The sequence below is a fragment of the Astatotilapia calliptera genome, chromosome 15, assembly GCF_900246225.1.
Source record: "Astatotilapia calliptera chromosome 15, fAstCal1.2, whole genome shotgun sequence".
Taxonomy (NCBI): domain Eukaryota; kingdom Metazoa; phylum Chordata; class Actinopteri; order Cichliformes; family Cichlidae; genus Astatotilapia; species Astatotilapia calliptera.
Window position 1 is genome coordinate 26,891,851 of NC_039316.1, and position 15,556 is coordinate 26,907,406.

Below are 15,556 nucleotides of genomic sequence, written 5' to 3' on the forward strand. Positions count from 1 at the left end.
CACGAAGGACACACACGACCCATCCTTCAAATTTGGGGAAAGGAGGATTCATTTGTCGGCTGCATTCGGAGGAGTCTACGAATTTGGACAGCCTTTGGCGCATCGCTTGTGACATAATCATGTACATGACATATGTAGGATCAGAAACATTCCAAAAATCAGCCAATCAGAAGAAGAAATGCTCTTCTGCAGTCTGATGTCCTCTGGGCCTCGTTCACATGGCCTAGCTCCTCTTCCTCTGACCGGCTTCCAGCAGTGATGTTTGTCAGTGACGCTGTTCAGAGCTTTGTTACTTTAATCACCTGAACGCAGCGAGCTCGAGCTGATGTTTGACGAGCTCGAATATGAAGCTGCTAGAAATCTGTGCAGAAACTGGTCGACATCTTCATCTCCTTCATGTTCACCACCGCCTGCTCTGCACCACACTGCCACACAGCTTGTTTGCAAGATGTTGATATACTGACTTATGACATACTGAGGATGTTATTAACAGTAACAGAAATACGTTAATATTAATAGTAATATATGAGAAATTATAGTATTTCAGAGGAGACAGAGACAGTACTGATGTATTCTGGTCTAAAGACTTCCTGTATTTGAGTATTTAATGATCCTTTTTCCTGAAGTGTTCATGTACTCCCTTCCTCTTAAACGTCCTCTATGACTTAATTTACAGAAACTACATTTCCTGCATCCATTTCAAAATAAAACCATTCTTATGTTTCAGTAGTAGAGATGCTTTGTTTCTCTTATTGTGAAACATTCTTTGGGACACAATTTTTGGGGTTTAGGAATCATTGAGCAGGAGAACATATGTTTAGCTGGTAACGTTTACTGGTTTAAACATGAGAGCAGAGAAATCTGCTGGGTCTGACCGGGAGAGAGGAAGATGACACTCAGACAAATTTTATTCATTCAGTCCAGTATTTAATCATGTTTAATAATACTCCAGTAAAAGTGGAAGTACTGGCTCTGAAATGTATTCAAAATATGAAAGTAAAAGTATCTTCTTGGAGGACGTTTCTACCAGCTGTTTTATCCAAATCTAACTGAACTCTGCGCTATATTAATGTAATAAAATAATAATAGTAGATGGAAATACAAATCTTATTTCAGTCTAAATTTTAATTATAATATTTAATTTTAATAAATGAACTCAACTTGAATCTGTTAAGTAGAACACGAGCAGAGAAAAAGGAAAATAAAAAATAATTCTATTTTCTGTTGCCTCCATTGTAGAAGGGTGACTTTAGCTCTAAACAGTAAAATGTGCACAGTCAGGGGTTACAGTGTGATCGTTGCCCCCTTGGTGTGACAGGTGCCTGGGAGGGGTGCGATCCTAGATCCCGCAGCTGTGTATTGAAATAAAGAGGCACAGATCATGAACTTGTTCACGATTCAACTGCAGGATTTATTCTGCTCATCAACAGGGGAACAAGTCATTAATCGCCTCTCATAAGAACCAGCAATTCTTTGTAACGTGTGGCATAACAGCTGTCAGCGCATTTGCAAAAGTACAGGAATAACCTTGGCGAGTATACATTAACCATCATAAATATAGATAACATTGGCTCGCAGTGACCAGGTTGCCTCAGCCTTTGTTCCTGTTACACATACATATCACTGCATCAAGAAATACAATGTGCTGTAACTCACAGCCCGTGAATAGCAAATAACCATTCATATACAGCACATGAGCTGCTATGCAAGCATTAGTTACAGCCTTTGCATCCTGTCTTACTTCAACAAGACATATAGAGAACACACAACTGACAACGTGCCTTAGCATCGCTACGGTACTTGAAGCTCACTTCCCCCGCTAGCCAGTCCATTAGCCTAGCACGGTCACGTTCACATCACGATCTCATTCAAAACACAATACTTCAACAGTACTTAACTTATAATGGTATACTTTCATTCATGAGTTCACAAAAGTCTTATTGCTTCTACTGTGTTACCTATTAGTCATTTTGAGGACTAGTAACCCACCTGTGTATTGAAATAAAGAGGCACAGATCATGAACTTGTTTACGATTAAACTGCAGGATTTATTCTGCAGATTTGCCTCCCAGGGGGGTTTACGCTCCTCCTGGCCGCTATACGCCACCTACTGGTATTTTTTAAGTAATGCCATGGAAGATGTAAAGTGTAAGTAGAAAATACTGAATCAACACTGAACGATATACAAAGACCAAAATATAACTGGGGTGTTCCCTTTTTTCCTTGTATGAAGACATAAACTGAACTAACAACCCCATAAGTCTGTTTATCTCTTAACTTTTTAACTATTAGTGTAATCCAGATTTACCAGCCACACATTTCAACTTAAACACATATGGTAACCTTTTACAGGTTCAGCAGGTGGGGGGGGGGGGGGGGGGGGGGTTGTAATGTCTGGTGTGAGGGAAATAATCATAACTAACAGTAATTTCTATTGACAGCTTCACTAGATTTTCTTAATGTACAGGCTGTGATCAGCTGACCTGCTGCTCTTTGTGGATGTACACAACTTAAGTTAGCAGATGTTCCCTGAGTTGTCCTGGCTGATTTCATCCTCTACACTGGCAGTACACTGTTTGTTCTGTCTTTATATTAGACACTATACAACCATCATCAGCTAAAATTCATATGAATCTCTGCTACACTTGATGTAAGCTAACTGTGACCATGAAACCACAGCAACTGTGCACCAGTCACACACTGTTCTTTACTGTAAATCTTTCACAGTGCAGCAAACTAACCTGTTTATCCTGCAATAACCTGCAGAGGCTTTTCATGCAGCCTTTAAATAACATAGTTAGTCTTCCTCACTTTGTTTAGCAGCAGGTTTTACACTATAAAAAAACATAATGTCACATGTACAGATTTTAAAACATGAGGAATTACATTTGAGCTTTAAATGAGCAGTCCTTCCCTTTAAATCTAAGCTCTCTTCTTCATCTCCTGTCCTGTCTTTCTTATTTTTTCCATCTCTGAGTGAAGTTACCTCTTTCTATGGGTAGAACTTTGTGCCATCAGAAACTGAATTAAATAAGTTAAATTCGAATTTGAATTAGGGGAGACCGGGGATAGTTGTAACGTGGGTCAGTTGTAACACTTCCAATTTCTCCAATCAGGGCTAAGTTTCAAATGATGTGACTCATCCTGTGCATGCCCAATTCAGTTCTGCTATCACACGTGAAAAATCAGCACATTTTGTCAAACACAGACAATTTAACATGAAAAAAAGTAATTTGTATGCCAAAAAGTAAGTTTTTCTACTTTATTTCAATTTGTGATAGCATTATCTGCTTTGCAGTTAAACTCATCAAACTTAAATTATGTTATTTGTATGTCTATGGGGATATATTCTGTGTAAGTCTTTAGTGCTAATGTTTTAGCCGTTGGCTGTAATGTTAGCTAGTTCATGGCTATAGGAGTCTGGGTCAGTTGTAACAGCAACAGTCTGGGTTAGTTGTAACAATAATGCAGATGTTACAACTTGCCACACTATTACTTTAACTTATATTAAACAAGTTGGGGCAACGATATCAGCAGAGAGAGGTTCACTGGTCGCATTTGTATATGCGGTTAATGCCATTGGCAACACAATTCCTCCACTGTTTGTGTTCCCACACATACCGGTACATTATGCAGACCTCTGTGTCAGAGATGGACCAGTAGGAAGTACTGGTAGTGGAAATAAATCAGGATGGGTGCAAGAAACAGATTCCCTCATCTTTCTGAAGCACATTGCAAACCACACCAAGGTAAGCCATGATAAAAAGTAATGGAATTGCGATGCTGGTGAACAACTACATTTTTTCAGCTTCATTGTTATGTTCAAAATTGGTGCAAGAGTTGTAGGTTATAATGCCCACTGAGCCAATGAGGCCAAACTCAAGGAAGACCAACCAAAATTAATGAAATATTCAGTTGCAGAAAATTCCATAATATGTCTTTTTTGGGGGGTTGGAATATGTTCAAAAGCTAGATTTCTGCATTCTGTCACACACACACAGCTACATAAATGGATGTAAGTGCATTCATGTGTTGAATAAACAAAGATTACATGTTAATGTTTTGTTAGTACCCTTATTTCATTGTGTTACATTTTACCCCAGGATGTGTTACAACTAACCCAGACTATGGGGTTAATTGTAACATTTCACTCTTTGTGTTTGAGACCATACCATGCAATGGGTAATTGTGCTGCAGAGAAAATAGCTGCATTATTTAATAGCAGAGACATGTAAATATTTTGCATTACATTTTGAATCCACTACCTTAAAAGAGCTTCAATTTACAGACAGAAATGTCAAAAATGTTACAACTATCCCCGGTCTCCCCTACTCAGATTGAATCTGAATTGTAACTTGAATAAATGCTTTTCAAAATTAAAATTAAAATGTTTTGAAATTTGAAAAATTTAAAATTAAAATGTTCATCATGTCAAATGACTACCGGATAAATTCTCAGGTTGGTAATAAATGTATTACATTTAAAAGAACAAGCGTCATGTTAACAAATGATAGCCGTACAGTAACTTTTATGCTTATTGTAGCTGTTAGCTAAAAACGCTAATTTAGCGTGATCGACTGTTTCCAGTTGAATTCCAAAGTTGTCATCTTGTACCCTCTCAGAGCCCTGTAGGCTTGCAGAGACTCCTACAGTAGGGAAATGTACAAAAGAATGTCCAACCATTGTATTTTAGGTTTATATATGTGTTACACTGCATCCAAACTCTTTAGCTAACTCAATAACTTTAGCTACAGTGAATAGTTGGTCAAATTCTTTAGTGCAGCATTACTGGATCACCTCTGTTTGAAGTGATATAATATGATATATAACTATGACTGAAACAGCAAACTTTGTAAAAAAAATAAACTAAACTAAACAAAAAACCAACAACAACACTTCTCATTCTCTAAACGTTTGGCCACAGCTGTAGATTACACTATCAGTGCTCGTTCACTCTTGTCAATAATTACATTTCTAAATTCTCTGTGCAGTTGGAGGTCAACAATATCTAATATGGGATGTAAGTCCCCAAAAAATGAATTCTGAAACTGAAATTGAATTGTAGAACTGAAACTGAATGCTGAGAAGTGAAAGTGAAATTATTCGGGAGCTACATTTTTAAATGATAAAATAGTTTCAAAGCAAATGAATTCATTTTCAAAATATAAAATTCAATTTCAATTTAGTGACGATCATTTTCAAACCAATACACTGAATTTCCAATTAAGCTAATTCAAATTCAGTTTTAAAAAAGCATTTATTCAAGTTACAATTCAGATTCAATCTGAGCAATTCAAATTCAAATTTAACTTATTCAAATTCAGTTTCTGATGGCACAAAGTTCTGCCCATATCTTGCTTTTCTCTCCCTGTGAAATACAGCAGCTGCAACACACTGTGAGACAAACTGCACACAGTTTGTGTGTTTGCTGATGTTTGGTGAGCTGATAGAAACGCTGCATTTCAAATTACCTGACACTTAAAAAACATTACACACAGTCTCAGTTACATGTGGTTGAGCTTCAGCGTCGGTTACAGACTCCTCTACAGTGACTCTGTTTGTCAGGGTCCTGGGTCTGAGCAACCCAGGATCCCTGAGCAGTTATGAATTATATGATTATTATTATATGTATTTTGGTGTTGCTGCTGCTCTTCTCCATGCTTGTAGATGTGAGTGTGTGTGTGTGTGTGTGTCTGCGGGTATGCTTGGAGGATGGAGCTCAGCCACCTGCAGGCCTGAGGGGTGTGGCCCTGCGGAAGGACTGGCCACACCCGAAGTCACACACCTGCTGCTGATCAGGCCTCGTCGGGGGAGCTACTTAGGAGAGAGTTGGAGCTCCCACCGACGCGGGATCATTTCCTTGAGACTCCACGTTAGTCGTCCCATTGAATTGAGTTAATGTGTGTAAGTGTATGCCCGCGGTTATTTGTGTCCTGACGGCTGCGTCTATTGTTTCCCGCAGGAGGAGCGTGGAAGGCACGAAGAGCAGCGAGCACCGGGGGGTGCTGACACGGGAGCGGAGAGCACAGAGACACGAACTATTCACGCAGAGACACGACACGGGAGTCTGGGAGAACACGGGGATTTATTGTTGTTTTTGTTCCACTCTGTAAATAAACACACTGTTTATACATAGAGCACCGCGCCTGGGTCCTCCTTTCCCCACATCCCCACGGTCTGTCAGCCAGACCGTGACACTGTTGTTCTCACAGGACTTTTAAACTGGAGACAGATTACAAGAACAAGAGAAAAAGTAACCAACACTCCATTTCCACCTTAGGGCCTAAAGCAGGATCAAAGTTCTCTTGGGCCTCTGTGCAATTCAGTTTTATTTATACAGCACCAAATCACAACAACAGTCACCTAAAGGTGCTTTATATTGTAAATTAAAGACCCTACAATAATACAGAGAAAACCCAACAATCAAATGACCCCCTATGAACAAGCACTTTGGTGAGAGTGGGAAAGAAAAACTTCCTTTTAACAGTAAGAAGAAACCAACTGATTGAGGGGAGGAAGACAGGATAAAGACATGCTGTGGAAGAGAGCCAGAGATTAATAACAAGTATGATTCAATGCAGAGAGGTCTATTAAGACACAATGAGTGAAGAAGAAACACCCACTGCATCATGGGAATCCCCCAGCAGCCTAGACCTATTGCAGCATAACTAAGGGAGGATTCAGGGTCATCTGATCCAGTCCTAACTATATGCTTTAGAAAAATGGAAAGTTTGAAGCCTAATCTTAAAATTAGAGATTTCTCGATTTAACAGGGAGCCAATGAAGGGAAGCCAATATAGGAGAAATCTGCTCTCTTTTTCTGGTCAATAATGTCAGTGTTATCTGAGTCCGGTCCACTAACACCGATATGAGCGTCCCTGTACTGAATGTGGGAAACTTCGGCTGGTCTATATTGTCTGATCTAATGACTGCATCAGAACTAAAGAAGCCATTTTCATAACTTTAGTTCAATGAGATCAAAAGTTTGTAGGCGAATAAAACTGTCCTTTGAAGAAAAAAAGGATAACTTTTAGTTTGAGAGAGCTGAGGCACGTACCACAGAAGACGGATGGAAGATGGATGACCTAGTAATACCTTTTCAAGATTGGGCAGACCTCCTACAGCAGTTGATATTTATTAAGAAGTGGTTAAAATGATGCATCCTCAGCCACTTCCAATAACACTTTTGAGTTATAACAATCAGTGTGAGAAGAGCATGGTGCTAATATCAGGCCCACGTTCACACTTGTGCACTCGCCTCACATTGTGGAAGCAGGACCATCTCCTCCCTGCGGGTTTGTTGGTTCATGGAGTCATTTTCATTTGATTTACCAGCCAAAATATTGGCATCCTTGTAACTCCCAGATCTCTTACTTACTTTACAAGAATTCATTCTGTTTTTTAACTAAGCCAGAAGACAATAAACTTTCCTCTGCTCAGTGAACATCAATGAACATCACTGTTAACAACCTGAAGCCTAGTCGGTTCAGCGGAGTCATTGGTGAATTTGAACTTGGTCAACATGTCAGAGCACAAGTTTGGCTGCCATGCTTCTCACCATAATTTAGATTTATTTACTAAAAGTGAAGCAGAAAAATAAAACCCCATCATCAAATCAATAAATCAATATAAAAGTAGAAATGTAACTACTTATATTTTATATAATACAAGTTTTCACAAACGACAGTTCAAATATCTGAACGATGTAAGGCGTTTCCAGGGTATTCAGTTACTTTTAAGAAACTGATGCACATTAAATTTCAACATTCAAATATACACGTTGGTTGTCAACCAATTGGAGGTCACTGTATTTTACAACCTGGGTGATGTCATCAGGAAGGAGGTGCCAGAGTAAAGCAGAGATTCTGGTGTTTCAGCATCTTTGTGTTGCTGGTAACCTTCATGACGTAGTTTACATTGAAGTTATTAGCTGCCATCATGATGTTACAGTCACATGCCATCCACACAGGAAGTGATTCGCAGTGGCATGGCGCCCAGCGACCACAAGTCAGTAAGATTCAGCAACTTCAAGCATCTGTGGGCAACAAAAAAAAGGACAACCCCCCCCCCCAAAAAAAAAAAACACAGGCAAGCGGCCGGGTCCTGAGATAATCTTTTCTTAGCTTTGATGTGTGGCAGTGACCATCAGTTTCAAAGCTTCCTGTGTGGACATAGCTGAAGCTCCATCTCAGCTCACATGCAGGGTTTCAGAAAAGTATGGATCCAACTCACGGAGGCCATCAATCAGGGATGAGCTGGCTTCTTCTCCTTTATTTCGCACCACATCGATCACATCCCGAGCTCGGTCAGCTCTGGGTTTGATTCTGGCTGAATCCATTTCTTCCATATTTATGATTCCCTGTTGGAACAGGCTGTCCAGCAGCTGGTTCAAAGTCGAATCCGACACTTGATCCACAAACTGCTTCCGAATGAAGAGCAAATGCTTGTCTGGTGGGAGGCTCTGCAGCCTCAACCGATTGTCTCTGGTCTGAACAACATCTGAGGGAATAGAGAAAATTTGTAGATTTCTTCATAGCAGAATAATCAGCTTCAAAAAATCGAGATAATCTCTGCTGGTAATTAATCAGCACTGAATGTCGCTGAGCTTCAGACACTCTGTCAGTAATAGCATGAATCACGTGGCTGGAGACAAATTCAAAATGAGGAGATACAATTTAATGAACACAGGACAGGAGGCCGAGCTGGAGGTGCTCAGGGCCTCAGTGAGAATGGAAACAAGTCCATCAGAGGGACAGCTGAGAGTCAGAGAGGTTGCGATGGTCTGAGCATGTGCAGAGGAGGGAGGGTGGAGAATGAAGATGAAACTGCAGGCAGAAGGAAGGAGTGAAGAAGGACATGCACAGGTTTAGAGGATGCTGGAATAGGAAGAGATGGTGGCAAATGATCCTAAACAGAACAGCCGAAAGAAGAAGAAGAGGAGAATGAAGGAGGAAGAAAACTTGCGGGTGATCCTTGGTCATTACTCAAAAGCTACCACGGACCACCGTTTCTCATCATTTCTGATCGAGTGTCAGGTGTAGTGATGTTACCGCTCAGATCAATGTCCCGCCTCCAGACATCTGTCTGCATTTGGTCCTTGACTGTTATCGATACTTCTTCAGTGTTTGCAGGAAGGCGGATCTCAAATGTTGGGTGGTAGTTTGGTCCAAAATCCAGGTGAAATTTTTCCTCCTGCAAACACAGTGCAAGTGTCTCCATCATATCCAGAGTCCTCTGATGGAAGCGTGTCAAAGGGCTCCACCACAGAGAGATGAATTACTCACCTCAGGCTGGATTCTACAGGCGACTGGACACAGAACTGTGTATATGCAATCTTTGAAGAATTCACAGTTGGAAGGCACCGGGATGTAGTCAGAATATCTGTGTTTCATCCTCACCTTAAAATATGACAAGTTTATTTCTAGAGTAATTTTAAATGACCTCATGATGAAATATACATGTGAAGAAAACTGCTCTTTAAGAGGCAGTGAAATTATAAAGAAAGAGTATAATTATAAAGTAAACCGACAATCTTCTCCCTCTGAACTGCACTGGATGCAGTGATAAGGAAACGTTCTTACTTTAAGACTAACAGTCTCTTTTCCATGTTTCACCCTCTTTGCAACTGATTTCCCACTAGGGATACCCAGCAACCTCTAACAAACATTCACCAACCAGTTGGGGAATACATAGTTTTCCTAATGACTGGAGATTGCAGGGGTCCCCGATCTTGGCTCTGTGACAGCGCAGAGATGCAGCAGTGGTTAGCCGAGAGACGTAAATCATCTGCCTCTGAGCTGTTGTGGTAACCCGGAGACAAAGATCCAGCTGTGGGACAGTTGTACGTATTCTGACCACCATTTTTAACATGATGTTTCTGAGAAACACTGTTTGTGTAATTTGTACATTTCGTTGTACAAAATATAAAAATACTACAATACCATGGAGCCTTAGCTGTCTTTGCCATTCCATGTAGCCATGATAGTAGTGAATTCAACACTATGAATAACAACAGTTTCAACAGTGAAACCCAAGCATGAAGCCACAAATGCTCAGTTCACCCACAAATGATGCTGAATTCGATGGTAAGGGGCAGAATGAGGTTTGAGTTTTCTTCCACTCAAATGTAACCTCCTCTAGAGCAGGTTAGTTCTTTATCATAAATTCCCATTGTAATGCACCCTAGTATTACTTAAACCACCTCATGAAGTACAACATCCATACAAGATATATAGTCCCAGTCGGTCTGGGACCTCCCCAAGATCCCCTGGAAGAGGTGGAAGATTCTTCTGAAGAGAAGGAAACCTGGAATAACTTGTATTTTCTGCTGTCTCTGAACCTGACTTGACCCAAGTAACAGAAGATGGACAAGCTCCGAGAAAGATAAAATTAATTAATACTGAAGGTAAAGGTATAACCTTTCCTAGATCTTTACCTCTTCCACTGGGATGTTGCTTGGCAAGAGAAACACATTGAGGTTTTGCTTCTGTGTTTTGGGGTTTGGCAGACGGAGGAACAACAAAACTTGGCCCAAAACTGGTTTCTCCTTGTTCCAAAACCTCCTTATTATGTCCCACACGAGTCCAAAGGAAGAGAGGTGAGGAAATTCCACAATCACATGAGTGTCTGTGATCTTTAGGGGCTTGAGGACGTTCATTTCCCCATCAGAGATGTGGACGACAGACAGACAGTTGGAAAGCAGATCTGTGAAAACAAAGAGCCAGCAGATATCTCTTCGACTCCCAAAACCTCATTACAATGACAGTGTGAATCTGATTTTACAAAGAAAACACTTCAAATGGTGTCCTGGGTCAGGCAATGGATCAAACCCCGTTGCAGAGACACAAGTGAGTCTCCTTCATTTCTACCAGGTAGGACCTCTGTGGGGAGAACACAGACTGATGTCCCTGTGTTGGTGTTCCTCCATCATCATAACAATGATGGTCCAGGATCAAAATCACTATTGACCATTCACATTGTCTGAGCATTCAGTTGACATTAGCTAAGAAGTTAGCTTATGCCATCAAATGCTGTCACTAACAAACTAGCAGAAGTAACCTAAATTTGGAAAAGGAAAACTAACTTGATAATACAAGTAATTATAAATATAAATTTTTCCTTCTACTTCCCAAAGCTACAACAACGCAACAACGTGATTGGTCAGCTGCAATGCCTATCCTGGGCAAACGTTCTTATCAACACCAACACAGAGATATCAGACAGACTACGGGGGAGAGGCTTCTGGAGAATATTTAAACGCACCACTTATGTGATATGTAGAGGTGACTGATTTTGCTTTTAAAAGTACACTGTGCATTTTAATCCAAGTATAGGCAGTTACTCTAGTAGAGCTGGAGATGGCCGTAGACGGCCTTAACCCAATAGCGGGACCAGTATCTTCTCCTTTGTGCAAAGAGGAATAGGACGAGCATTGCCAGAGCTACAAAATGACCTCCAGCAGGCCACTGGTGTTAAAGTCTCTGACCAGTGAGAAACATGGGGGCCTGAGGGACCGACATCCTCATTCAGCATGACGGTGGGTCAGTGACGGTCTGGGTAGGGACAACAAGTAAGGCTGCAGTGTGAGAGCAAAGTGGCTGTACCATGGGATGATATGGTACTATAAGGTCATTAAGATAAGATGAGGCCTGATTATTCAAGACCTTGAATGTGGGGAGCATGATTTTGAATTCTGGATTTAACAGGGAGCCAATGAAGGGAAGCCAATTTAGGAGAAAAATGCTCTCTCTTTCTAAGTCTACATTAACCAAGAGTCTCCTTTTGAGCTCTGACATTAACAGGGTCTCAGTGATCATTATGGCAGTCAGTAGGAAAATTTCTGCAGCCTGTAGGGGCATTAGCATCCCCACATGAGGAGTGCTTTGCTCACCATCCTTTGGTACACAGTGTGGTAGGTGGAGCTGACGGACTGCATCCTTTGAACTCTTAATGTTAAACAGTGGGCCTGCAGCCATCTTATTGGACTGCTGAAGGAGTTTCTCATCCCATTGGACGGTCTTGTACAGAAGCTCTGCCTGCTGACTGATATCAAACACGAGTCCAGTCAGAGTACACTGGAACACACCTTGACCAGGACACCTGAAACTGAAGCAATGCAGAGATGAGTGACCATGTTAAAACCTGCAAACAAACAGATATCTGCATATGAATAAATAAGGTCATATATAGTTTGTTCCTTTGTTATTATTTGCTTCCTACTTTTTTAGGTTATAACCCATTTGTTTAAAAATCTACCTGTGTTCCTGTTTCCAACCAGCTAGGTCTACAACTGTTAGCTAATTTATCTGCTATATTCCCTGATACAAACCATCTTGTGAATGAAAACTTAACTTTCAGTTTTTTAGTTGTTGGTGGAGTTTACAAGCTAACCAACCGATCTGCAGGCCTGTGTGACTGACACCTCTGACTCTGTCCTTAAAGCTACTGGAGTCACTCTTCCACGTTCAGGGTTACAGCTCCCAGTGCTCCTGTTACCTGGCCACCTGTTATCATTGTTTTCTGGGTTTTATTGTTTATCTTCAAGAAAAGAGATAAAGGAAAAAATATAATCCCAATAAAAAATCCTCTCTGTTTCCAGTCCTGTTGGTAAATTCATCGGAGAGATAACAAACTGCTAAGCCTCCCACACTTAAATACACGAAAGCACGTCTAGCTTTCAAATCAATGTTTATGTCATGGCTGTGTGCAGGCAGGCAGGAAAAGGACCCAATATGCAGACTCCTGGAGGCAGAACTTAAACTCAAGGACCCCTGCTTTATTGGAGGCATAAGTTGAAAACCGAAAAAAAACTAGAAGGGCTACAAACTGAAACAGAACCAAAACACACAGGCCAGAATGAGGGATGACGCGACACTGAATGGGAACACATGCAGACACTAAATACAAAGACGAGTTTGGGAGGAAGCAAAACAGAATATGTTGACCTTCAAAGTAAAACGGGAAACAGACTGGGCACAGAACTAAACCTAAGAACTAGACAGAAAAAAACCCTCAAAACTAGAATACAAAAACAGAACTCAGAATACAAGAAGTCATATACAAAGGAGAACTCATAGGATAACAACCGTGACAGTTTAACCCCAATAGAAGGAAACTGTGGAGACGGGAGGAGGAAGACATAGTCTGAGGTCTGATGAGCTTCAGATTTGTTACATGCAGACTTGTGCAGGATTACCTGTAAAAGATGTGTGCAGATTCACCGTACACCTCAGGTGTGAAACTGGACTGAAAGAAGTAACATTAGAGGTTTCAGGAACATATACTTGGAGAAGAAAGCTAGGTCGTGAATCACATCAACAATATGTACCTGAAAGGGTACAAAACTGTCAAAAAATTACAAATTAGTATTTGCTGGGAATGAGTACAAAGCTTGGATACAGCACAAAGTTCTCATATGAAATGATGAATCCGTTTCTGTACTGACAGTTTGTTGTACAAAGAGTTGAAAAAGTACCAGCCTACAACAGATATTTGTTAAATCTGTGTTTTAGAGTCCTTAAATATCTGGAAACTCACCTCGATCATCTTTGTGTTATCCTCTGACAAACCAGGCTGTGTGTCTGCTTTTACACTGGAAACACCTAAAGACAAAAGATCAGCAGCAGACGTCAGTAGGTTTGGGCAATTTGAACCTGGCTTGTTAACATTTTTGAAAACTTTCCAGCAAAATACTTCTAAGTCTGAGTACTCACAGGAAGCTTTAATCATCGTGAACCCTTCAATCCTACAGAGACAAACAATAGTAACTGTTTCTGTAGATCCAGTTTATGGGTTAGTCTGCCCCCTTGGACATCATACAAAGAGTACATCCTTTCTTTGCTGTATACTGGTGTATTAAGCTGTAACTAACCAGAATGAGCTAAACTTTCAACTGAAGTAAGTTATGACATAATCTAGTCTCAGGTTCAGTTTTACTGCATTTAATAATTTGATACCTGTGTGAAGGTTTTTCGGTCAGCTGTCTTTTTCTGGCATCCTGACGTGGATATGGGAACAAAATCAGCAAGAAACTCTACACAATAAGTAAGTGTTTCTATAACAGGAAGAGACCAGTGATACTCAACTGCACACAGAGACACTGAAGAACCAAATGACCAAAATCCAAATCCAGGATACAGAGTTTCAGTGAATGTGGTGTTAAAGGTGTGGAGGTGGATCAGAGTGTCAGGGGAGACACTGTAGAAGGACAGAGTGCCAGCAGGACAGTCCACATACACCCCTACTCTGTGAGAGACTGAGGAGGAGGAGGAGGAGGAGGAGATCGTAGTTCCTCTGTCATTGTGCCACACAGAATAACAACCATCATCAGAGCAGTTCAAACTCCACGACTGGTCATTCCATCCAAACACACAGTCTTTACTGAATCCCCTCCTTCCGATTCCTCTGTAACTCAATGAAATAAAAATGTCTCCACTCCACTCCACCTCCCAGTAACAGCGACCAGTCAGACCATTTCTACACAGCAGCTGAGTGCACCATTCGAATCTGTCTGGATGATCCGGATACAGTTTATCGCCTTCCATGTATGTCACCTTCCTGTTTCTATCAGACAGTTTGAGGTTTCTGTACGCTGTGTTTGTGTCGATGTTGAGTTCACAGAAATCTGAGTGAAAGTATAATACAGCTGCAGTTATTGATCCATCATCTGTTCATTGAAGATGGTTGAATGTGTGCTGCTTTGTTTTCATGAATCACATGAAAAACACACTTACACTTCCTCAGGCCTGGTATCAACCATTGGACTCCAGCAGGCTCCACCCTGAAAGGAGGAGGAGCACAGCTTGTTGCAGCATGCACACATGGACATTGTGTTGAAATAATAAACTTAAATTAAAGTTGAATCTAAGATGAATGTCATGTTAGTTTGGTTTTTTTTAATTCCATCTTAGACTAAATTAAGTTTTGCAATATTTTCAACAACTGGACAGGTACACTTAAGTAAAGTATCTCTAAAATATTGTGCTGTGGTCGCTCCTTTCCAGGACAAACTGACAATTAACCTTCAGGAATGATTTATTCTGCCTTTCATAACATCACTTGGGCTCGGGAGGTAAAACGGGTTGTCAACTAATCAGATGGCTCATGAAGACTTTGGTTCAGGACCTGAGGAAAGGACAGGTTCACTTAGGACTCTACATACTTGAGAGTGTCCAGTCTCCAGCATGGATCCTTCAGTCCAGCTGACAGCACCGTCGTTCCTGAGGCGCCTGGATGGTTGTAGCTCAGGTCCAGCTCTCTCAAATGGGAGGGGTTGGAGCTCAGAGCTGAGGCCAGAGAACAACAGCCTTTCTCTGTGATCAGACACCCTGATAGACTACAGAGACACAACACACTCACTGCATCATGGGTTTCTTGTTTTAATGTGTCAGAAGTTACTTTGAAAAATACTTATGGTGTGTTTTATTAATACAAACACTTAAATCAAAGCACATTACTGGTCCGCGTGTGGGGTTGCATTAGCAGGCAGCAAACTGTTTAAAACCACAGACACGTTTTAAAGAGCAGCGCACCGGCATACATTTGACTCCCATCTCCA

General features: G+C 40.9%; 1 protein-coding gene across 1 annotated transcript; it reads right to left on the reverse strand.

The window, feature by feature from the left end:
- Window positions 1-6,779: 6,779 nt before the first annotated feature.
- LOC113037623 (NACHT, LRR and PYD domains-containing protein 1b allele 1-like) lies at window positions 6,780-14,751 on the reverse strand (the record flags this gene model as incomplete). Its single annotated transcript, XM_026194893.1, has 11 exons — window positions 6,780-8,499; window positions 9,051-9,192; window positions 9,285-9,398; window positions 10,436-10,704; window positions 11,891-12,105; window positions 13,196-13,245; window positions 13,537-13,601; window positions 13,713-13,744; window positions 13,956-13,996; window positions 14,085-14,623; window positions 14,733-14,751. Coding segments are annotated over 11 exons (1,797 nt in total), but the record flags the coding sequence as incomplete, so codon positions are not given.
- Between the last annotated feature and the right edge of the window lie 805 nt (window positions 14,752-15,556).